This window comes from Gracilinanus agilis, chromosome 4 (genome assembly GCF_016433145.1).
Source record: "Gracilinanus agilis isolate LMUSP501 chromosome 4, AgileGrace, whole genome shotgun sequence".
Classification (NCBI taxonomy): Eukaryota; Metazoa; Chordata; class Mammalia; order Didelphimorphia; family Didelphidae; genus Gracilinanus; species Gracilinanus agilis.
In genome coordinates, this window is record NC_058133.1 from 486261657 (window position 1) to 486286198 (window position 24542).

The following is a 24542-nucleotide window of genomic DNA, read 5'->3' on the forward strand; positions in this document are numbered from 1 at the left end:
TAGTCCATTTTGAGTGTGATATTAAAATCTTTCCAGATTCATAGAATCTGCTAGTTTACAGGCCTAGGTTACTGGTATAACCTTTGAAAATTCAGTCACCATTCCCACAAGGAGGACAATTTGTCCTAAATAAATTTATTCAAACTTTAAATACACTTAAATAGATACAAATTGTTGTCTTCTCCACAGCATCTTTTCCTCCTCTCTACCCCAGATCCTAAAAAACAGGTCCAATCTCTCATTACTTTATGTTAATTATCTCAGTAACTGCATCACTTTTTGCAACTCCTTGCATCCACTCACAACTTCAGGAACGTTGGACAAAGCCTGGAGAGAAGAAAAAGGGAAGACATCTACTTCAGCTTAAATGGCTGCTATTGGCTCAGAAGCCCTTCCCCACCCCCTTCTTCTTTTTCTCAGTGAAGAGCCCCAACATCAATGGAAGGGGAAAGGGCCATTTTTTGGTTCATGGAGCCTTTGGCACTGGGGTGGGACCTTTCTCAGAATAAAGCTTTTAAATGCATAAAATAAAATAGATAGGAATACAAATAAAGATGCAGTTTTGCCCCCATCAAGTACACACAGACTCTTTGGGGAACCTAGGGACCCCAGATTAAGAACGATTGCTATGGAGCAAAACTTTAAATTACTGAAATTTATAATATCTAATGAGAGAGAAGCAGCTAAGTGGTTCAGTGAATAGGAAGTCAGGCCTAAAGTTAGAAAGACTTGGGTTCAAATATGGTCTCAGACACTTCCTGGCTAAGTGACTCTGGGCAAATCACTTAACCTAAACTGCCTAGCCCTTATTTGCTTTTTTGCCTTGGAACTGATACTTAGTATCAATATTGAGACTAAAGATAAGGATTTTTTTTTAATTATCTAATCTAACAAAAGGAAAGATGATCAAATCTACTACTGACCATCATTTTCACTGCTGTGATCACCATATCTCATCCTAATGGAGCCCCATTGTGTTTTTCATTGGGCCTTTCCATCCATTCTGTGGCAAGACTCTCCTTTATGTGTTGTTTCTCTCAATTAAAATATGAACTCTTGAGAGCAGAGCTGGTCTCACCTTCCTATGTGTATGTCATTCATTTCGCATTGGGCTTGGCACATGAAATGCACTGTTTTTTCCATTCCATTCCACCCCCACCTTTACCTCATGGATCTGTTCAAAGAGGTCATCTAGCTTCTCGAGTTCCTTTTCTGAACACCTCAGATTCTCTTCCAAAATGTTCCTCTACCAGGGTAAAAGAGAGCATTAACCCTCATCCTAGGGGAAGGAGACTTGAGAGACTAATCCAAAGTATGTGGAACAAACAGCGAGCAGGAAGCGGGGCTCACCCATACAACTTACATGGCTCTGTGATTTGACCAAGAGTGCTGCTTTCTCGTTTTCCATATCAAGAAGTAATCGCCTCAGTTTATCAACCTATAGAATAATTTTTTTGTTTTAAATCACATTGAACTGCACGTTTCATTCCCAATGCTAAATGGCAAGTCTGCTGAGACCTTTGAGGCCCACTACCCATATTCTACCTCCTGGCATAGCCACACTTTCTCCTGAATCCAAGCAGTGTCCATGGGCTGACTATTCGGATTCTGCTGGCATGCCAGAGCCTCATGGAGCACCTTGGCTTCAGTCTCTGATCGCTGTAACAATCGGGTGAGCTGCGTTACCTCTTCTCGAAGGCTCTAGGGATGAGAGTAAAGGTCAATAACACTCTTAGCCTCAGGTGGACAGTCTCCTCTTGCCTCAAATAGAAGGATACAGGACAAAAGTGGATCTCAGCGCTGCCATGGAGGGCAGGGGGTCAGGGACCAGAGTAAACATACTGTGAATTCTCCAATCTTATCTATTTGTTCTAGGATCTTCTTGTCCTGCTTCTCTATCACCTCCTGGAGTTCCTTCTCACTCTGTAGGGGAGAGAGGGCAGGGAAAGTTTGGATCAGGCCACAGAGGAGCTGACCTCTTCTCATACTTTCGAGAAAACATGGCCTTGCTAATTCTATGGTGATGCCTAATGGCACAATTCAGCTACATTCTCTATCTTCTTCCTAAGTAGTATCAGAACAATCTGTATGACTTTTGCCTAGGTTGAGACCTCTTTTTTCCCCGAGTCCACATGGAAAAGAAGATACCAAAGCTGGCAAACCTCATCCCTCTAACCCTTGGCAAGGCAGAAGTAGGGCAATAGCTGGAAAATCCCCACCCAACCAGAATCCTAGAGGAGCCATGGGTCCCATTGGGCCCATCTGGCTGTCCCAGTTCTGGGCTGCCCCAGTTCTGGGCCTCTCCCTCACCTTATTGCGCACACATAGGGCTTGGCTGAGCTTCTTCACCTCTGCCTCTTGAATCTTCAGGGCCTCCTGATGCTGTTCCTCCTGGGCCTGCAATTTGACCTGTAAACTGCATCTGTTGAAAAGAGTTTGGCACTGTGAACTTATTGTAAGGGGGGTGGAGTGGGGGTGTGTGCAAGAGAGTGACTGGGATGTGCACAGAGACTCAGACTTCTGGAAGAACTGGGTCAACCCCCTCCCTTCACCACCCCCAAACCCCCCCCCCCCAACTCCCACCAGTGCCTGGATCTTTCTCACATTTCTTGCTGCAAAGCCCCAACAGCTTTTTCTTTAGAGTCCTGAAGCTGAGAGCACAGGCTCTGAGCCTCCTTCAACAGGCAAGTCATCTCTTCCAAACTCTTCTCAGTGTGGGGGACCCCTGGGAAAATGGAACCCACAGAGGGAAGAAGACTATCAGGCTAAGGTGAGCGGGACATGGGTCACTTCCTTCCCTTTTCATACTGCCAGAAATGAGGAGGATGCTTAAGTACAGCCCCATTGAGACAGTCCAAGCAGAAAGGATTGAACATACATGATATGAAAGGAAGAGGGGAGAGGAAGGGCACCACCACCTTAGCAGAACCCGCTGGGGATGCAGGGAATAAGGAATTGCATCCACAGAAAGAGCACAAGATCTCATGTTATCACTTCACAAGTATTGATAAAGTGTCTACAGTGTGCTGGGCAAACTGACACAAGTGAGACTAGCCCTGGAACCACCACACCTCTCAGCTCTCCTATGGATGAATTCAAATCACTAGAACTCACCCTGACCTGCAGGCCAAAGGAATGCTTTAGATTCCACTTGGGTAAAGGCACTTCTGTCACTTCTGAGCAAAGAGTTGAGGTCAGGATCTAACTCTAAAAGAGAAAAACAATCAAGAGTGCAGCAGTCTGGTGCATCTGCCATAACTCTACCCTAATGATGGAAGGTAAGCAATCAGAGCTAGCCTTTTCAGTCATGTTCAGCTCTGGACAGTACAATGCTCTAACCAAGAACCAAAACTTCACTTGGGCTTCCTCACCTCCTTCCATAGCTCTCAAGACACTGCCCAGGAAGCTGTTATCACTGGGCTGGAGGTGCTGGGCAGTGGTCGGTGCCGAGCTCAGAGGATGGCTCCCTAGCTCAGGCTGTGACAAAAACAGAAGGAAACAGTAAGTCTCAGACACTCTAGGGGGCTAACAGTTTTCCCCAAGCTCTTGAGGTGCTCACTCACCTGGGATTTGACACCAGGGAAACCAATCAATTAGGCATTTATTATCAGCACATTCAGTGCTAGGTACAGTTGAGGATATAAAGTGTAAGACATGATTCTTTTTAAAAAAAATTTTTTTTAAACCCATACCTTCCATCTTGGAGTCAATACTGTGTATTAGCTCCTAGGCAGAAGAGTGGTAAGGGCTAGGCAATGGGGGTTAAGTGACTTGCCCAGGGTCACACAGCTGGAAAGTGGCTGAATCCAGATTTGAACCTAGGACCTCCTGTCTCTAGGCCTGGCTCTCAATCCACTGAGCTACCCAGCTACCCCCATAAGACATGATTCTTGACAAAGGTGCTTACAGACTAGCTAAGGAGGCCAGACAAAACACAAGAAAAGGCATTATGTGACCAACTGCCAAACACAAAGGTGAATACTGTGAGAACAGAGAGGGAAAGATCACTGTGGACTAGAATGGTCAAGGACAGCTCCTTGGAGGAGGCAGTCTTGAGTTGGACAGTATTTATCAGGTTTGGGGAAAGGGACAAAGGCTTCTAAGGAAGGGGGGTGGTCACATAAGCTAAGGCAAGGAGTCAAAAGTGCCAGGGTACATTCAGGAAGCCAGTGCTATGCCCATCTAGCTGAAGCAGAGGATTCATTTTAGGGAAAAAAGGGAGATTACATGGGAGCCAAGCAAAAGCCCAAGCTAAGAAGTCTCAACAAGCATCATGCAGTTATGAAAGGTTTTTGAGGAGCAGGTGATCCAAGTACTATTAGAAAGATTAGTCTGGCAATTAAATGTAGATGGAACTAGAGGTAAGGAGACAGGGTGTAAGTGTCCTACCTCCTTCTTTAATGTTGTTCGGAGTGAGAGTACCAGGTTATGCAAGCTCTGAGTAAGCATGGACATCTCTGGGGAATTTTGGTGCATCTTCTTCAGCTCCTGGGCTTCTGCTATTGTGTCAGTCAGCCTGGCCCTGGATGAGGGTACAGGGGATGGGAAAAGGCAGTCAAGTAGCAGGAAGAGTCACCTCCTGGGAAATTTTCCCCTGGGGAAAGCAGCGCAATGTTCCTCAGTAGGACCATCCCAAAACAGGACAACACAAAGCCCCCTTGGAATACTCAAGTTATAGAGTCTAGTTCTGAAAAAGAAAGACTTGAGAATGAAGGGAGATATTACTCAAGACCATCCACGGAGTCCTTGAGATCCTCGCACTGCAAATTGCGCTCCTGGAGTGCTGACAGAGTGGTCTTTAGCTGAGACTCCAACCTAGTCAACTCTGTGTGGGCCACCTGATTCTCTTGGTCTAGAAACTGGGAGTATAGAAGAAAGAGGTAAAGGAGAGAGGTGGACTGAGAAGCAAAATATTGAGTTTCAAAGTCCTCAGGGTAACACAGCCTCTTTCAGTCCCATTTAATCTTTTTTTTTTATTATTTTATTTTATTTTATTTTTCAGAGATTTTATTTTCCCAATTACATGAAATAACAACTTTCAACATACATTTCCCAAAATTATAAGATCCAAACTGTCTCCCTCCCTTTCTTCATTTCCCCCTCCCAGAGATGGTAGGCAAATTGATCTGGGTTATACATGTATTATCATGCAAAAAATACTTCCATATTGATCATTGTTGTAAGAGAATACTCATATAAAACCCAAACTCCGAAATAAAAACAAATAAATTAACGTGTAAAAATCATAAGCTTTGAGCTGCATTCCAAGTCCATCAGTGCTTGCTCTGGAGGTAGATTGCATTCTTTGTTAAAGGTCCTTCAGAATTATCCTGGATCATTGAATTACTGAGAGTAGCTAAGTCTTTCACAGTTGATGATCAATCATACGATATTGCTATTACTATGTACAATGTTCTCTTGGTTCTGCTTATTTTACTTTGCATCAGTTCATGCAGATCTTTCCAGCTTTTTCTGAAATCATCTTGCTCATCATTTCTTATACCACAATAATATTCCATCACCGTGTTATATCACTATTTGTTCAGTCATTCCCCAACTGATGGATATCCCCCTCAGTTTCCAATTCTTTGCCACCACAAAAGGAGCTGTTGTAATTATTTTTGTTCAAATAGGTCCTTTCTCTTTTTTTTTATGATCTCTTTGGAATACAGTCCTAGCAGTGGCATTACAGAATCAAAGGGTATGCATTGTTTTATAGCCCTTTGGGCATAATTCTAAATTGCCTCCAGAATGGTTGAATTAGTTCACAACTCCACCAGAAATGTATTAAGTGTCCCAATTTTGCCACATCCCCTCCAACACTTATTTTCTTTTACTGTCATATTAGCCAATCTGAAGGTGTGCAGTGGTACCTCAGAGTTGTTTTAATTTGCAGTTCTCTAATCAAGAGTGACTTAGAACATTTTTTTCACACAGTTATTGATAGCTTTGATTTCTTCATCTGAAAACTGCTTGTTCATATCCTTTGAACATTAGTCCCATTTAATCTACAGAGCTCAGCACAATGATGTTTGGAGAAGAATCAGTAATTAGGTCCCCAGGCTTTTCTTGACATTAACCACAGCACTTACCTCTAAAGTCTCCCTCAGTTCTCGAACCTCCTCCAGAAGGGCTGCCCGTTGTTCTTGTAGCTCCAGCTGAGCTGACTTCAGGGTGGATTCTGCCTCCTGCCACCTATCAAAGGCTTCTCTTCAGCCTTCCACTGTTTGGCTGTCAAACCCCTGGGGCTTCCCAATCCCTGCAGGGACTCACCAGGCAACTTGTTCATCCCTACTCAAGGTGAGCTCAGCAAGGGCTTCATCTCGTGAGGCCAGATCTCGGACACAATGGTCATATTGGTCCTGGAGCTTCTCCAGATGACCCTCAGTGTTAGCCAGGCTCTGTAGCTGCAACTGCAAATCTAAACCAAAGTTCATCAGTAATCCCCCTGTGAAACCCCAGCACTGATACTTCCCAAAGTAGGGCCTGCTGCTGGTTTCTGGGAAGCAGCAAAGTAACAAAGTGAGAAGTTCAAGAAGACAAGAGTTTAGAAAGTCACACTTTAGAACAGGTCCCCATAACAAGACTAGGAAAGAATCTTTTTCTTCCCTTCCTATCACAGGTCTGTGGCCCTTGGTACAAACCTTGGCCTAGCCTTCAGTAGTTGTGTCTATACCTGTTGCCAGTCGTCTGTTTTCCAGTTCCAGCTGTTCAATTCGGGCCTTTGAATCCTTTAACTGAGCAGAGACCTGATCCAGCTGCCAGGAAACCTGGGAGGACAGCATTTAATTTCACAATTCCTCCTGGGCCAAGGGTCCCAGAGCCTAGTACAAAACAGTAAGCCATTTTGCTCCTAGGAAGAAACAGGGCAAGATACAAGTTTGTGGCTGAACTCCAGGGCAATTGCAGAGGTAGGGGGAGAACACTGGAAAGAAACATTGACATAGGACAAGAATTCTGACCCATATGGCCAGATATGTTGTACAATCTCCCATATGCTGGCCAGCCCCTACAGGTGACTTCAAATATAAAACAACAGAAAATGTTAAAGTCAGTTCTGCAAGTTAACTAGCTATTCTCCAATTCACAATATAGAAGGAAGAAAATCCTATGATCGAAATGTTGATGAAATTGTAGACTGGTGAAACCACCAATAGAGGGAGGGACATCCAGCAGGGACCAGGCCTGAGAATCTCCTCTGCTTTATACCTGTTCCTCCTTTTCACTGGCTACGTCTCGCTCCTGCAAAGCCTTCTGACTCTTGATTATCAAAGCCTCTATTAACTGCTGGGCCTGACTGAGCATGGCTGTCCACGTTGTATACTGCCAGGAGACAGAAAGTGCCAGTCAGACAAGACAGGAAAGGATTAGGAGAAGAGGGATCCCAGTGAAGCTGGACCCACTCACATCTAGCTGCATTGTACTCCAGTCCTCCTGTAAGGTGGAAGCAAGCTGTGTTGCTTGCTGAGTCACTTCCTTCTCTTCCAAGTGTAGAGACATCTACAAGTGGAAAACAACAAATCCCTTACTCTCTAGGGAAAGGACCAGTCTCCACAGAATGTGACAGAGTAAATCAGCATGTGAGAAAAACCAGGCTGTTTGGTACAAGGTTTCTCACCCAGTACTGAGGAACCTCCTGTCCTTTTGCCTGTCTCCCCGCCCAGATTACCTGCTGGGTTTGGGTCTTCCTCAGGAGATCACAGAGCTCCAGCTGTGACTCCAAATCCTGCTGGAGCTGGCTGATACGCTGACTGAAATGTGCACAGAAGGCTTCCAATATTGTCTCTGCCTGTCAACAGATGAAAATAGCACAGAAAAGACCTTGACCATCTCCCCTAAAAAAGCAGCCTGATCTCCCTTCTGGTGGTTGGGGCCATGTCTGCCCCTCTCCCTTCCCCCACAGTAGCCTGCTCTCAGATCCTCTAGATAGGAAGCTTCTTCAGAAGCCCTAGGATGTTATCAGGTTAGGTGGAGCTGGCTGAGCAGCCTCTGCTGTACTCAGGAGTGAACCCTAGCACCTTACTGCATTTCTTCCTCTAAGGGCTGTTTCTTCCCGGCTCCTTGCTTCATCCTTTTCTTCCAAGAGGTTCTGGAGCTTTGTCCTAGCTGTCTTCAGCACCTCCCAGCAATGAGAGACTAAGGCTTCTGTTTGTTGGTGCTGTGAAATGAGAAATAGGAGCTCTTTCTGTCTTCTCTTTCCCTTTGCTTCCAAGAGCCTCCATGACCATTCGCAAAGCACTCACCTCCTGATCTGCTGCCAACCAGTCCTCCTTTAGGTTTAGGAGGCTTTGGTTTAGCAAGTGTAAGAGCTCCTGGGACTCCAGAGTCCATGATTGCTACAAGGGACATATGGAATCACTCAGTTCAGTTAGGCCATCCCCAAATTCCCCACATCCCACCTTAAAAGTTGCAATAAGCAAGGTCACTAGAGAAGTATGCTATTTACCCTAGATAGAATGCCCTGAAATGAGGGGGAAAGGTCACTATGGCTAACTAATGAAGACAGTCAGAGATTGATATGTGAGTTACCTAGGGAAGGGAAACAATCATTTATCTAGCATTTAGTATGCACCAGGCACTCTGCCAAGCACCTTATAAATATTAGCCTATTTGATCTTCACATCAGTCCCATGAGGTAAATGTTATTATTCACATATGAAGAAACTGAGGCAGATAGAGGCTAAGTGACTTGCCCAGGATCACAGTTAGGAAGTGTCCTGAGATCAGATTTGAACTCTAGTCTTCTTAACTCCAAGCCCAGTGCTCTATCTCCTATGCTACTGAGCTACCAGGAAACTGGGCTCCTTTTTTCTTCACCTTCCCCAAGTATTCAAAACAGAAAGCCCCAGAACTTATGACAAAAGACCAGTCCCAGTACCTACCATGATATTCTTGGCCTGTACTAGTTCCTGATGGGCATCCTGACTCTTCTGTGGGTGCTGTAGTTCATCTGCCACCTAGAGAGGAACTATCAGAGGTTGTATGTTCCTCCTGCCAAGATGTTACATACCCTCAGCCTTTCAGGCCCTTTCCCACCCTGGAAGAACTGTAAAGGTGACAGATGAGCCTATAACCTTCCACAAAAGGCTGGGCCAAGTGGGAGGCAGAAGGGGAGAGGGAGGAAGAAAGAGGATTAAGGTAAAATTTCTATGTTTGTGAGAGAGGAGGGTGGTCTTAAGGACTGAGTTCCTTTGGAGGTCTGGGAAAATTGATGGGGTTTGGAGTTCACTGGTGCAGAAGTGAAGCTATGCCCTGGGATAGGGCTGTGGCTGGGAGTCATGCTGAGTCATGATGTTTCAGCAGTCTGGATTTAAGGCAGCTTTGTCACATCTCTTCCAGGCCTCCTGGGGTTCACTCTAAAAGCTGCTGAGTACCCCTGGGGTCTCCTAGGCCTCCATTTCTTCCCTAAATGAGGCAGCTCTCTCTCACTGATATGCTGAGAGTCATCCCATGTGCTCCAGGCAGAGAGAGAGGATGATGGGAGGAGGGAGGTAGAAATGAGAGAGATGCTAGAGGCAGCCAGGCGGGTGATCAGATTAGTGGCATAGAGTGAGGCGGAGGAGGTCACTTGTCACTTCACCTCTCATTCTGCTTCAGTGGTCTCCCAAAAGACCAGGCAGACTGAATTAAGGAGGATACTAAGGAATGTTTGGGAATAGGGAATGAGGTGAAGGGATGACAAAGGAGAATGGATAAACTACCCAAGATATGATCCCCCTAAAGCTCTAAGAATTTTTTAGGCAGATGAAGGAAAAGTTACAGGCATGTGACATTTTCAACCCAAACAGGTTTGGTGTTTAAAAGAAGCAAAGACAGACTGTCCTCTCACACAGCTAGCAGCAAATGTCTACTCGGCATCTGAATGGGTATGCAATGCTGGGGGATTCAGGCACAAGAGGTTAGGACATTAAGGATAAAGCTTATTGAATCCTTCCTATTTTCCAATCATTTCTTTCCCTGTGCTAAAAGGTCTATGCTTCCTTAGCTGCAATCTCTAAAGTATGTTCAAGTATACCTTCTCCAATTTCTTCCCAGCCACTATCCTTCCCTTAATTCTACCTGGCTCTACCTTCTAGTTATTATTTGTGGCATTGGGAAGGGTATGAAGAGAGAGTGAGGGCAGGCTGAAGAAGGATCTGGACACACCATTCTTATATAATCCTCCTAAGTATTCTATAGGTAAGACATTTGCTACACCTGCTCCTCTGCTCCTTTGCCTTTACAGTGTCACTGGGTTTCCTACGTTTGGGAACAGATCCTCTTACCCCATTGAGAAAGATATCGGTCTGAGTGCAACTATCCTGGACTTTGGGGTAAGAGGTAGCCCCAGTATTCTGCCGATCCCGAAGCTGCCGTGAGAGGGCCTCCAGAACAATGAGGGAGTTAAGCAGATGATCTTCCAGGTCACGTCTAGACAAGGCACTCATATCTGGAGGTTGGCTACATAGAAAGGCAAGAGTATTAGATATGGGGAGAGGTAAAAGGGAAAGAGGCTAAGATTGGGCTAAGGATACAAGGGTGCAAGAGCACTTACCACCAAAGTAAGGAATCTGTCTCAGAGGCAATGTCTTTTGTATTGGCCTTCCCTTCCTGAGATGTGTTGGTACTCTTTTCCAGCAAGGTTGGGGTGACAGGGCTCGAAGAGACAGGGGTAATGCTGGTCCCTATATCTAACATTAAAGTAGGAAGGGAGAAGCTCTGGCGTAGACTTTCCAGCATAGCTGAAGTATTCACACCTTTATCTAACCATGCTAGTGGGGACTTCCATGATCCAGTACTGGGGCTATGATTTTGACTAAAGTCTTCCACTGTAGCAACTGGAGCCACCTGAGGTACAGTTTTTGCTGGATTCTGAGTAGGGAGTGATGAGCCTTCTGCCAGCTGGATTTCCTCTGATGGGTGGGAAGGTTTCAGTTCCCCTCCTTCTACAGTGAGTGTTGTACTTCCTAATCCAAGGTCTGTAAGGCTGGTAGGGTGACTGACCCCTGAGACAGATGAAGTGGGAAATTGTTGCATACAAGAAGGCAGCAGAGAGTTGCTTGTCAGAGGCGCAGAGACCTTAGGGACAGCTTTTGTCCCATTGCCTATAGAGCTTTCATCTGGGTGATGCTGCTCAGAACAGTGACTGGGGGAGCCCTCTGTGAAAAGATGTGACAGGGCATTCTGTGAGATGGCTCTCACTGGCTTGGCAATGATACCGTCTACAGCGATGCCTTTCAGACAAGGTGTTATCCCTGTGGTCACTGTATCTGTCAGACTTGGAGAAAGGGTGAGAAAGATGTTTGCCTCTGCCTTAGCACCCAAGACCATCTCAAGTGGAATATCTGACTGCAGTCCTTGGCCAGATCTTTCTTGGGAAGGAGAGGGGACCAAGGTTTTTACCACATCATTATTCAATGGGGCCTCTACTCCTTCAGAGGTTCTGGAAGTAGAACTGGTTTGGGAAACCAGATCCAAACAGTGTTCTTCTGTGTCACCCAGGGAAGCCTTAAGCTCCTTCAAAGGCACATATGGCAGTTCTGAAGGAAAATCTGTCCAGATGGTTTTAGAAAATTCCAGTGCAGGTGGGAAGCTGCTGTCCTCAGGCTATCAAGAAGGAAAAAGTCAAGGAATTGGCAAACAAAAGTCACTTTATTAACACAGGCATCTTATTGAGCATTAAATATAAAGCAAAGAGGCATTGTCTGGGCAAGTTCCTTGCATCCTCTGTTCAATTCAGGGGTGCTAATCCATCTAGGCAAAAGGGCACCATGCCAACCAGGGTTTTGGCTAGCTCTGTTTCATTGTGGAGAACTAGGCTGATCTCTTTTCAAGACAAATGAGACTACAGGGAACAACTATTCAGCAATTTAGATACAGCTATGGTACAAAGAACAAAGCTAAGTGTTAACCTGTGCAGCCTGCTGTATCAGGAGACAGCAAAAACAGGTGGAAAGCCCCCTAGGTCAGGAGATAGGAGACCTAAATTCTAGTCCCAATTCTGATGCTAATTATATGACTGTGGTTAAATCCTATCACTGCTCTCCCAGGACTTCAGTTCCCGATGGGTACTCCCTACTTCTTTTCTATCTTACAAAATGTCAGACAGCAAACCAGACAGCCTGTGAAGTACTTGCTGCAGCTCTTTTAGTGAAGAATTCTATCTTCTTCTACCAAGGCCATAAATTATTTTGGTACTCTGCCACCATTCTTCTTTACCCATGTAACCTGTTTTCAATATCACTGTCACTCAGGACCTCTACTTTAAAATGAGTAGAGGGAGGGAAAATGTGTCTCATCCGACAGTGCTATTTTGTAGTAGCTCAGTAAAGGCTGAGTGAGGGAGGAAGTGGTAGAAATCAATAGCTAAGCAGAAGTATGGAAGTCTCTAAGGATGTATCAGATAGCACTACCATTATTGATTATGGTCTCCTTGTCCTAGTCCACTGCTCCCCTGGGTGCTCAGGCCCCACACACAAGTCCCATCTAGAGCTAGACAAGTGAATCTTACCTGTGACCATGACCGATATAACATGGGACTCTTCTTGGAACTTGCCAAGGTGACTTTCCCAGGGTTGGGAACAGCATTTGGTTGCAAGAAGATTTCCTGGAGAGGAAGGCGATTATCGGACTTTCCCTGAAATAGAGATGTTAGTGAGAAGGAATAAGTACAGGGCCCTTTGGGCTGACTTAAGAACTCACTTTCCAGATTTTAGAGCAAGCTAGAAGGTATCTTAGCAGTCATTCAATTCAACCTCATCATTACACAGATGTGGAAATAGAGATTTCTAGGAAGATGGCCATGTGGAAAGCTGTATATAAACCCAGCTTTCTCCCCACCTCCCTCAAAATGGCATACCAAATAGATCAAACTTTTAAGAAAAAAGAGGGGAAAGGAAAGAAATCCCTTTGGAAAAAAGCCAGCACAATGAAGAAAGATTAACAGGGCAAGAGAATCTCAAGATAAAAGTATAGCTGACAGCAGGGATGATAATTTTCTAAAAAGGATATAGGAAATATAAAATATAAGACCCAGGGACTTTGGAACTAGGCTGGAAGGATAGTGCTGTTGCAACATTCCTAATATCCCAAATAATGCATATGTAGAACTGACTTTTTAGAAACAATATTAATAGGATTTCGTGGAAGGAAAAACAATCAATTATAAATGGGATATAGGGTAGCAGAATGGATTAGAAAATAAAACTGAATTGGGACACTAATGCATTGCTGGTGGAATTGTAAACTGATCCAACCATTCTGGAGGGCAATTTGGAATTATGCCCAAAGGTTATTTAAAAATGCATACCCTTTGATCTAGTAACACCACTACTAGTTCTATATCCAAAGAGCTAAAAAAAAAAATGGGACCTGTTTGTACAAAAATATTTATAGCTGCTCCTTTTGTGGTGGCAAAGAATTAGAAACTAAAGGGATATCCCTAAATTGGAGAATGGCTGAACAAATTATGGTATATGATGGTGATGGAATACTACTGTGTTATAAGAAACGATGAAAAAGATCATTTCATAAAGAGCTGGAAAGATCTACATGAACTGATGCAGAATGAAATAAGCAGAACCAGGAAAACATTGAACATGGTAAAAGCAATATTGTGGAACGATCAAATGTGGCAGAATTGGCTACTAACAGCAATACAATGACCCAGAAAAATTCTGAGGGATTTATGAAAAAGAATGCTATCCACCTCCAGAGAAAGAACTGTTGAAGTAAGGATGCAGATGCAAACATATGATTTATTACTTGTTTTGGGGTTTTGGTTTTATAAGATTATTCACTTACAAAAATGAATATGGAAATGTTTTGCATAACACATGTGTAACCCAATCTGAATTGCTTGTCAGTTCTGGAAGGGGGAAGGGAAGAAGGAAGGGAGACAATTTGGATCATACAACTTCAGAAAATTTATGTGGAAATTTATTATTAAAATAAAAATAAGAAAAAAATCCAAGAAAAAAGAAAACTGAACAATCTACTGAATATAAGAAATACTTAAAACTTCAAGATCCATAAAGTTAAAGTGAGGTGTTGGAGTAGAATTTATTATGTTCTCAGCAGAATCTTTTAAAAGGGAAAGATAATCATGATCTCAGACAAAGCAACATTAAAAACATATCTGGTCAAGAGAGACAAACAGGCAACTACATTATGTTCAACAGTACCAGAGATCAAGAAAATATAAAAAAGATATAAACAGGCAAGTTTTCAAAGGAATAAATCCAAATGATCAACAGCTTTTTTTTATCACTAATAATGAAAGACATGCAAACAACTGTCATGCCCATCAATTTAGCAAAGATAACAAAAAAGGAAAATGACAAATGGAGGAGCTACTGAAAAACAGGCAAATTAATGCATGTAAAGTTGTGAACTGAATCAGCTATTCCAGAAAGCAATTTGGAATTAAGACTTTAAAATTCACTCAACTCCATACTTTTGACCTGGTGATACCAATACTAGGCCTATATCCTCAAAGAGATCAAAGAAAAGGACTCATATGTATGAAAATAGTTCTAAAGAATCTTTAGGCAACAATAAAAAACTGGAAACAAAAGGGGCACCTATCATTTGGGGAGTGGCTAAACATGTTACAGTATACAAATGTAATAGAATATTATTTCAGTATAAGAAATAATGAAAAGGGGGGAGGGAGTACACAGTGGATAGAACCCCCAGGTCTGGAGTCAAGAGGTCCTGGGCTTAAATCAGTCCTCAGAGACTTCCTAACTTTATGATCCTAGGCAAGTCACTGAACAGGAATTGCCTAGCCTTCCTCACTCTTCTGTCTTAGAATGCTACTAAGATAGAAGGTAAGGGGGTGGGAGTGGGGGAGAGATTTTAAAATTCAATTTTTTTCAGTTCTAGATTCTCTCCATTCCCCGACCGGAGAAGCCAAGAAATACAAAACTCATTATGAAGTCATACAAAATTTTGCCATTAGCCATGTTAGGAAAAAAAAGATCAAAAGAAACCCCAAATACACATTTTTCATCATGAGTCCTTTGGAGTTGGACTCATTTGAAATAGATCACTATATTGATCAGAACCATCAAGTCTTCTGCAGTTGATTATCTTTACATTATTGTTGTTACTGTGTACAATGTTCTCCTGGTCCTGCTCACTTCACTTTGCTTCAGTTCTTCCAAATTTTTCTGAAATATCCATTTCTTAATTTCTTATGGCAAAATAGTGTTCTATAAAATTTATAACTTGTTTGGCCATTTCTCAATTGATGTATATCCCCCCAATTTCCAGTTCTCTGCTACCACAAAAGAGCTGTTACAAATACTTTTGTACATGTATCTTTGGAGTATAGACTTAATAATGGCATTGCTGGATTATAGGATAGGTATAGTATAATAGCTTTGGGGGCAAATTCCAAATTACTCTCCAGAACAGTTTGTTTAGGTCACAGCTCTGCCAACAGTGCATCAGTATATCTTTTTTTTCTACATCCCCTCAAACATCTGTCATTTTCATTTTCTATAATCTTAACCAATCTGATGAACAGGAAGTGATATCTCAGAGTTGCTGTAATTTGCATTTCACTAAATATTAACAATTTAGAATATTTTTCATATGGCTATTAATAGCCTTAATTTCTTCCTCTGAAAACTACCTGTTCATATCCCTTGACAATTTATCAGTTGGGGAATGGCTCTTCTTATAAATTTGGTTCAGCTCCCTATTTACTTGAGAAATGAAACCTTTAGCAAAGAATCTTGATCCAAAGACACCCCGCCCCAGTTTCTAGCTTTCCCCCTCTAATTTTAGCTTCGTTTTATGCAAAAACTTTAAATTTGACATAATCAAAATTATCCATTTTACCTCTTACGAAGCTTTTTCTTTTTTAGCCATGAATTCTTCCCCTGTCCATAGATATGGCAGGTAATTTCTTCCATGTTCTACTAATTTACTTATATCACTCTTTATGTCTAAATCACGTGTCTTATTTTGAGCTTATTTTGGTTCATAGTATGAGATGTTGGTCTAGACCAGTTGAAACTAGAAAACGATAGTTTAAAAGAAACTTGGGAAGGCTGTTTCAGAATGAAGTGAGTTGGACCAGAAGAACAATTATACGATATGAACAGTGTAGAGATGAACATCTTTAAAAGACTTAAGAACTCTAATTAGTGTAATGACCAGCTATGATTCCAGAGATGAATGGTGATGCATGCAACTCACCTCCTTACAGAGAGCTGTCTCAAGCTGTAGACTAAGACATAATTTTTTTTAAAAATGGCAAATTAAAATGTTTTCTTGACTATGGCATATTTGTTGAGTATTTTTTCCCTTTTTCTTTTTCTAATGGGGGCAGAAAATGCTTGTTAACTGAAATAAGTTTTTTTAAAAGGCAATAGTAATATCGTATATATGTGTGTGTATACACACACACACACACACACACACACACACATATTAACTGGGGCAGCTAGTGGTACAGTAGATAGTGTGTCAGGCTCTTTAGGAAGACCCATCTTCCTAACTTCAAATCTAGCCTCTGATATGTATTAGCTGTATAACCCTGGAAAAGTAACCTGTTTGCCTCAGTTCCTCATCTGTTAAATGAGTTGGAGAAAGAAATGGCAAACTACTCTGGTCACTTTGCCAAGAAAACCCCAAATGGGGTCACAAAGAGTAGAACACGATTGAAATGACCAAACAACAAACATATGCACTTAATAATGAAGCATCTAAGTAATAGAAGATATCTCAATTAGACAATGTAGATACAATAATAATTGGTGATTTCAACCTGCCTTCTTCTGATTTGGACAAATCTGGTAAAAATATAACAAGAAAAATTAAAAATCTAAATGAAATATTAGAAAACTAGATATAATAGGTCTTTGGCAATAACTGAATAGAAATTTTAATGTCTATTTGTCTGCATCAGAGGACACCTTTATAAAGCTTACATGTGCTAGGGTGTATAAATAGTGATTTTTCCCTTAAGATAGAAATTTTATAACTATTGTTGATAGAACATAACACAATAAAGAGCTATAATCATTAAGGCAAATACAGACCTAACCAGAGGCTAAATAAGGTAACCCCTAAATGGAAACAAATACATATATTAAAAGTGAAATGCAAAGAAATTGTCCAAAGTCCCACAGCTATCCGAGTGTGCCTAGATTTTGTTCCTAGCTTGGCAGAAAGGACAGCTCTGTGATGCCCCTCTGCTTTGGCCTTTCTTGGTTAGATAAGACACATATTACAGCTGATACTAATCTTCTGCCTTGGAACTAACTGATACTTAGTAACAATACTAAAACATGAGGCAAAGGTTTAAAAAAAAAAGAATTGATATTAAGACAGAAGGTATGGATTTAAAAAAAAGAAAAAAATCTTCACTTAAAAGCTCCAAAAGTTCTTCTCTGGCAGATAGGGAGGCAAGAAGATCTGGAGCTGAATGGAACCAAAGCCATATCCTTGTTGAATTTCCTTTAAATCTTATGATTAAATAAATTCCCCTTGTTAAGTGTTAGATAGACTTGAAGTATCTCAATTTTTTCTAATCTAAAGAGTGAAATACTTTGACAGGCCTGGTCCAGAACAAAGTGCCTTCTCATAATTATTCCTTGGGGCCTAACTTAGTCATTAAAATTTTGCAGCACTCAGTTTAGATTTTTTTGTCATCCATGTGTGTATTGTTTTCCTGGGTTTATTTATTTCACTTTGCAAGTATATTCATCATTTCTTATAACACAGTAATATTCACGTTCCAAAATTTGTATAGCTATTATCCAAAAGATAGGTTGCCTACTTTGCTTCCAGTTTTTTACTACTACAAAAAGATAGTATATTTTTTAAAAAGCTATCATCTCTTTTTGGAGTGGAAAAGACCCTGGAAACTGGGTGGGTGCCTATCAACTGAAGAATGGTTGAACAACATGGATGTACTAGAATATTACTGAGTATAACAAATAATGAAGGGGATGGTTTCAGAGAGACCTGGATAGCTTGCATGAAATAATACAGTGTGAGGTGAGCAAAATCAGAACAATTTATACAACAGTATTGTAAAGAACAGCTTTGAAAGACTTAAGAACTCTGATCGATGCAATCACCAAGAATTCTAGAAGACTGAAGATGAGACATGCTGCCCAACCCCTATAAAAGAAATGATGGACTCAGGGTACAAACTGAGACACATATTTTTTGGGATAGTTTTACTTGACTGTATATTTGTTATAAGGGTTTTGTCTTTCTTAATAGGGAAGAGGAGGAGGTTGACAGAAACTAACTTTTTAAACTAAAACAAAACAAAACAAAAACAAAAACAAAAAACAATGCTGTGATAATAGTTTGTCATATATGGGGTTTTTGTTTTGCTTTGTTCTTACCTCCTTGGTGAATAGTCTATGGATCAAAGAGTATGGACATTTTAGTCATTTTCTTTGCATCATTCCAGACTGCATTCTAGAATAATTGGGACCAATATGCAGTTCCACCAACATTATCTTTTGCTTTTCTATCAACCTCCAACATTAACTACACCCATCTTTGGTCATCTTCATCAATTTGCTTGGTATTAGGTAAAACTTCAAGTTGTATTCATTTATAAACAAGATTTTACATACTCTCTTTTGCATGACTGAATATGGAAAACCTCTATCAAATTTTCAAATTTATCAAAATGAGAATACCAGTGACACAAACAAATGTAGGTTAATTACAAGTTTATTTTAAAAAAGCATCCACAGCTTGTACATTCAAAAAGTATATATTTAGTAGAATGTTAATGTAAAAATAAAACAAAATAATAATAATGTATTCTACAAATACTTAAAATAATACTTAGTAGCCAATATACTGGCTAAAGAAAAAAAGGTATGCCAGAAAGTTCCAGGAGTAAAAGCAACTCATTATTTAAAGTCATCCCAGGGGGCACCTGGGTAGCTTGGTGGATTGAGAGCCAGGCCTAGAGACAGGAGGTCCTAGGTTCAAATCTAGCCTCAGACACTTCCTAGCTGTGTGACCCTGGGCAAGTCACTTGACCCCCATTGCTTAGCCCTTACCACTCTTCTGCCTTGGAGCCAATATACAGTATTGTCTCCAAGATGGAAGGTAAAGGTTTTAAAAATAAAAATAAAGTGTCAAAGTGTAATCTAGAGACCCCAAACTTGTAGCTTAGTGAGATCTGATGAACCCCAAGTTTTAGAAATAGCTTGAAGGTTAGAGACCCCCCCCAAAGCTTGTGCTTCCCTGTTCCCATGAGAATCCACCCTAAAGGGAATCTCAGGCTAGCAGTTGCAGACTGAATAATGGACCCCAGGGTAAAAGCTAAGTGATTCTTTTGCCTTATAAGCTTCTCCCATTGTAGCACATCCCCCTTCCAGGGATAGAACTCAGGAACTTCAGCTTACAAGACTGACATGCGACCCACTGCGCCAAAGAATCTCTTAGCTTTTATCCCGGGGTCCATTATTCAGTCTGCAACTGCTAGCCTGAGATTCCCTTCAGGGTGGATTCTCATGGGAACAGGGAGGTACAAGCTTTGGGAGTCTCCAACCTACAAGTTATTTCTAAAACTTGGGGTTCATCAGATCTCACAAAGCTACAAATTTGGGGTCTCTAGATTACACTTTGACAAAAGTCATCCCAAAATGCAGTAACATTTATATTATCTTTATTAATTATTGCAAAGTCTTTGACTCAGTTCCACATTCATTACAAATATATAACTAGACTCAACCATAGTGAGAACATTGGAACATTTGATGTATACATGGTGAATTGTTCTCTCCTTAAAATATACCACTAACACAATGTCAAAGATTCCTTCTTTCCATTGACATCAAATATGGCATCTTTGCAGATTATTTATTATGGTTTTCCCTAATCTTATCATTAATAACTCTCTCCTCCAAAAGAACTCATTATATCTAGCTTCCAAGTCAAAAAGGGAATTGTACCAAAACATCTTATTAATTACTTTATGTAATGTGGAAGATTATAAAATTATATTATTCTGCTAAAAAACAATTTCTTCTCATAGAAAAATTATCATATGATATTGAAATGTCCTTTGGACTTGATAAGTATAAAAATCTTAGTACATGCCCAGGAAAAATAATGACCAAAAGCTTTGAGCTAGAATTTGGAAATCAAATTGAACAAAAGGATGAAGGCAACACTTGAAAATACCTTGGTATCAAATCTGGCCTCAAACACATACTAGCTGTGTGACACTGGGCAAGTCATTTAACTCCAATGACCTAGCCGTTTGTTACTCTTCGGACTTGGAACCAATTCTTAATATTGATTCTAAGACAGAAGATAAGTTTTTAAAATAAATTAATAAAGAATAAGGAAATAAATAAAAAGGAAACATCAGGGGCAGCTAGGTAGATCTGGATTGAGAGCTAGGCCTAGAGACAGAACCACTTCAATTCAAATATGGCCTCAGATACTTCCTAGCTGTGTGATGTGGGGCAGGTAAGTCACTTAAACCCCCATTGCCTAGCCCGGTGATGGCAAACCTATGACATATGTCGGCATTGACACACGTAGCCATTTTTGATGTCACACGGCTGCATTCGGAGAAGTATGGGGCCCCATGCAGAGGATGAAACATTTGTTATAGTGTAGTGTAGACAGTCTATGCACCATAGAAGACAATTCTACCTATATTAATTTACCTATTTATATTTTTGTTATTCAAACTATAAATACTGCAAAATTATGGTTTTTTTTTATTGAAGCGACTTTTTCTCCAATCGACACACCACCTGAGTTATGCTCGGTTTTTTGGCGAATTTTGACACACCAAGCTCAAAAGGTTGCCCATCACTGGCCCTTACCACTCTTTTGCCTTAGAATCAGTATTCTAAGATGGAAGGTAAGGATTTTTTAAGAAAAGAAAGGGAAATTTTAATTTAATTTTTTTATTTTAAAAAGCGAAATATCTTGGTATTCTGCAAGCAAGACAGAAATAAGCATAAAGAAAGCTATGGCTATTTATGTAAAGGCATTTATGACGTCTGCCAATCTAAAAGTTAAGTCAATGAGAACACATTTAGAGCAATTAACACCTAAACAATACCGGTCTTAAGGTAAGCTCTTAGAATAGTAAAATGGCCAGTGGTGGATTTAAAATGTATGAATATAAAACCCAGGTTTAATTTTCCAAAGGCAACTAGAGAAAGATTAACCCTACCACATGAGAAAGAAGACTAACCCATGTCCTCAGAGGATATGCTATACAGTTAAAATTTTATAGAAAGGCTTATCATTTCACAAAATGTAAATCAAAAGTGGTTTACCTCCTGATAGTGAATGAAAGAACTAATAAGGTTGGGAAGGAAAAGCCCACCACCATATATCAACAAAGAAGCTTTAGGCAAATGAATAGGTTTTTTTTTTTTTAAACCTTTTATGTTCTATCTTAGAAATACTGTGTATTGATTGGTTCCAAGGCAGAAGGTCCACCAAATCAACTAGCTGCCTCCAATTACTGTTGCTAATATTATTCGATGGGACTAATGTTCTTTTATATTTCCTGTTTGTCAGACCATTGTGCCAGTGAAGAAAATTATTTTCTGTAACTAAAAAATTAATGTCATTAAACCTTGTGCCTCAGTTTCTTCCCAGGGTATTTTTTTTTTTAACTTTCCGTCTTAGAATCGATATGTTCCAAAGAAGAACGATAAGGGTTATGCAACTGGAGTTAAGTACTTGATCAGAGTCACACTAGGTAGTGTGTGAGGTCACATTTGAACCCATAACTCTTTGTTTCCAGACCTGGCTTTCTGTCCACAGAGCCACCTCGCTACCCCTTCAAATGCAAAGTCTCATACTCCTATTTAGATGTAGCTTTAAGATTTACAAAACATTTTCTCTCAGCAACCCGGCAAAGCGGGTCGCGTCAAGCGTGCGCTCATTTATGAAGCGCTTACTGTATGCCCAGGCACCTGGCTAGGCGCTGGGGATTCAAAAACAAAAACCAGGCTTTCCTGTGCAAGGGGCAGATCACTGAGGCTGGGGCTCAGGTTGCCCTAAGACTACCGTCTCCGACACGGACCAGGCTGCGTGATCCTCGACTTAATCGGGATGATAACAGAGCGGAGTCGGGGAGGATGGAACACCAACACGTTTTCATAGGAGCCGAAAGAATGCTCGGCGTACGTCCTCGAGGGACTTCGAGTCTACTCTCCCGCTACCAAGTCCCTCCACCGAGCAAAGCGGCGCCCCTCCCCTCTCTCTCACACACATACACAAACACACACCCGCCCCCTCCCCGCTCCGCCCCCCACCCCGGGAAGAAGGGCGCTAACGGAAGCCCGGCCCGGCTCACCCGCTGTGGCGTAGCCGGAGAGCCGAGGCTCCTCACCCGCCACATGGTCCTTCAGGGGATAGTGAGGGGAGTCGAGCGCCTCGATTTCTCCGGATCGACCAAAGCCGCTGGGAAACCAAAGAGGAAAAGGGTTCAGGGAGACGAGACCGCCTCGCCAGACACCGAACCCATTCGAACAGGCCGCGCGCTTCCGTTATTGGCCACGATGCCGTGACGTCGCCGACACCAAGGCCCATCCCAGCCTCGCTTCCACTCCGGCCGCGCGCATGCGTCCTCGTGTTCCCAAGGTGCACGCTCGCGCCACCTGAGGGCGTCTGTCCCTGACTGTGGGGCGTTCCTAGTCTGGGCAGAAACTGCGGGATGGTGCTGGGCACGGAACCTCCCTTGAAGGACCTCCCAGCTCCGGGCTTTTTTTCCCTTCTTTTTTTTAACCCTTATCTTCCAGTTTAGACTCAATCCCGTATATTGGTTCCAAGGCTGAAGAAATGTGTGGCTAGACCATGGGGGTTAAGTGACTTGCCCAGGGACGCACTTATCAAACATAAATATCTTGGTTTTGTCGTGTTCAAGGCTTGATGTACTCTGGGAAGACCTGAATTATGCCAATAGGGACATTTTTGCTGCTGTAAACATAATCGAAATACATACACAAGTTTACAGCTAAACAAAAAAATAACCTTGGAGAAGCAAATAGAGTTATAAGAGTTAACTTTTAATATAGCTTAAAATTTGCAAAGAATTTGCTTTTGATCCTCCTAACAACTCTCTAAAGTTGGAAATGGAGGCTGAAATGGTCCAGGTCACACAGATACGGGTCTGAGGCAGGATTTGAAGCCAGGTCTTCCGGACTCCACGGCTAGCACTCCATACAAGCTGGCACTCAGCGGCTGCCTGGCTGGTTTCATGGTGTCCTGTGAGATACTCGGTTGTTATATCAGGCGGTCAATCAATCAACAATCACTTATTAGGAATTTATCATAGACTACAATGATCATAAGCAAAAGGACCACCATGAACACAACATAGCTTCTATGCCAATATTTGTTGGAGAAGGTGAAGTTATAGAGAAATTTCTAAGATAATCTCACAAAAATCTTTAAACAAATCAATGGACTTTATTGATAACTTGGTTGTGAAGATGGGCTCAAAGGAAGATAGTTTTTAAAAATTGGGAAATATGATTCGTGGGTCAGAAACAAAAGGCCGAGGGTTTTTATGCTGCTCAGTAACCTCACTTGAAACAGAAAGCTGGAAGGCACAGGACATAGGACCAAACATTACAAAAAAGTAAAATTGAAGATCTTTTTTAACAGTTGGGAGTCCTTTCAGAAATAACTGGCTGTGTATGTCAGACCATCAACTAGAGCCACGGTGGCAGAATGGACTCCACATTAGAAGGCTAGAGATGAACGGCAACTAGATCACTCAGTGGATAAAGAGCCAGGTCTGGAGACAGGAGGTCTTGGGTTCAAATAGTCTCAGACACTTCCAAGCTGTGTGATCCTGGACAAGTCACTTAACTCCCACTGCCTAACCCTTACTGCTCTTTTCTGCCTTGGAACCAATATCCAATATTCTAAGAAGAAAGGTAGGAGCTTTAAAAAAAAAAAAAAAGAAGAAGGCTAGAGATATGATTTATGACCCAATCTATTTTTTTAATAACCTGTAAAAGCAATGTTGTAATGATGATTAAGTATGAAAGACTTTCCTACTCTGATCAGCACAATGACTTGAGACAATTCCAGAGGACTTATGATGAAAAATGTTATTCATAGGTCTTGATCAATGATACATGTAAAACCCAGTGGAATTGTGAGTCAGCTAAGGGGGTTAGGAGATTTGGGGGGAGAGGGAAAAAACATGAAACATGTAAGTAGGGGATAATATTCAAAATAAAAATAAAAAATTTAAATTTAAAAATGTTATTCACTTTCATCTGGAGAACCAATGACCTCTGAGTACAAACCGAATTATAATTTTTCAATTTGCTTTTCTTGCCTTTTTATTATTATTTTTTGCAACATGGCTAATATGGAAATGTTTTGCATGATTTCAGTTGAATAATTGATATCATGTTGCTTACCTTCTCAATGGGTGGGGTAGAAAGCTAGAGGGAGAGAGAGAATTTAAAATTAGAAATGCTTAAAAATGAATGCAATGGGAACACAGAATAGTTTACATGGAAAATCTTTGGAGAAGGGAAGAATTTATGACCAAACAAGAGATAGAGAAGATT

General features: G+C 41.4%; 1 protein-coding gene across 1 annotated transcript; it reads right to left on the reverse strand.

Annotated features, from left to right (window-relative positions):
- Positions 1-194: 194 nt before the first annotated feature.
- SPAG5 (sperm associated antigen 5) lies at positions 195-22351 on the reverse strand. The gene is made up of 24 exons (XM_044676274.1): positions 22307-22351; positions 12491-12616; positions 10535-11586; positions 10266-10440; positions 8883-8957; positions 8244-8336; positions 8024-8158; positions 7670-7789; positions 7408-7500; positions 7210-7323; positions 6677-6770; positions 6274-6421; positions 6093-6195; positions 4726-4859; positions 4390-4522; positions 3372-3477; positions 3115-3207; positions 2605-2725; positions 2311-2422; positions 1843-1923; positions 1546-1701; positions 1364-1438; positions 1166-1246; positions 195-327 (listed from the first exon to the last, which is right to left on the reverse strand). Exons 1-24 carry the CDS (start codon positions 22349-22351, stop codon positions 256-258), a joined length of 3537 nt encoding a protein of 1178 aa, XP_044532209.1. The 3' UTR covers positions 195-255.
- Between the last annotated feature and the right edge of the window lie 2191 nt (positions 22352-24542).

What these genes read in the sequence shown, in the direction of transcription:
- SPAG5 (XM_044676274.1), bottom strand. Translation starts at nt 22,351, where the DNA reads ATGTGGCGGGTGAGGAGCCTCGGCTCTCCGGCTACGCCACAGCGG. An exon ending in GGTTGGCAGCAGATCAGGAG is followed by an intron (nt 8,159 to 8,243) that starts GTGAGTGCTTTG and finishes CTCATTTCACAG; the next exon opens with CACCAACAAACAGAAGCCTT. An exon ending in TCTTTGAACAGATCCATGAG is followed by an intron (nt 328 to 1,165) that starts GTAAAGGTGGGG and finishes TCTTCTCTCCAG; the next exon opens with GCTTTGTCCAACGTTCCTGA.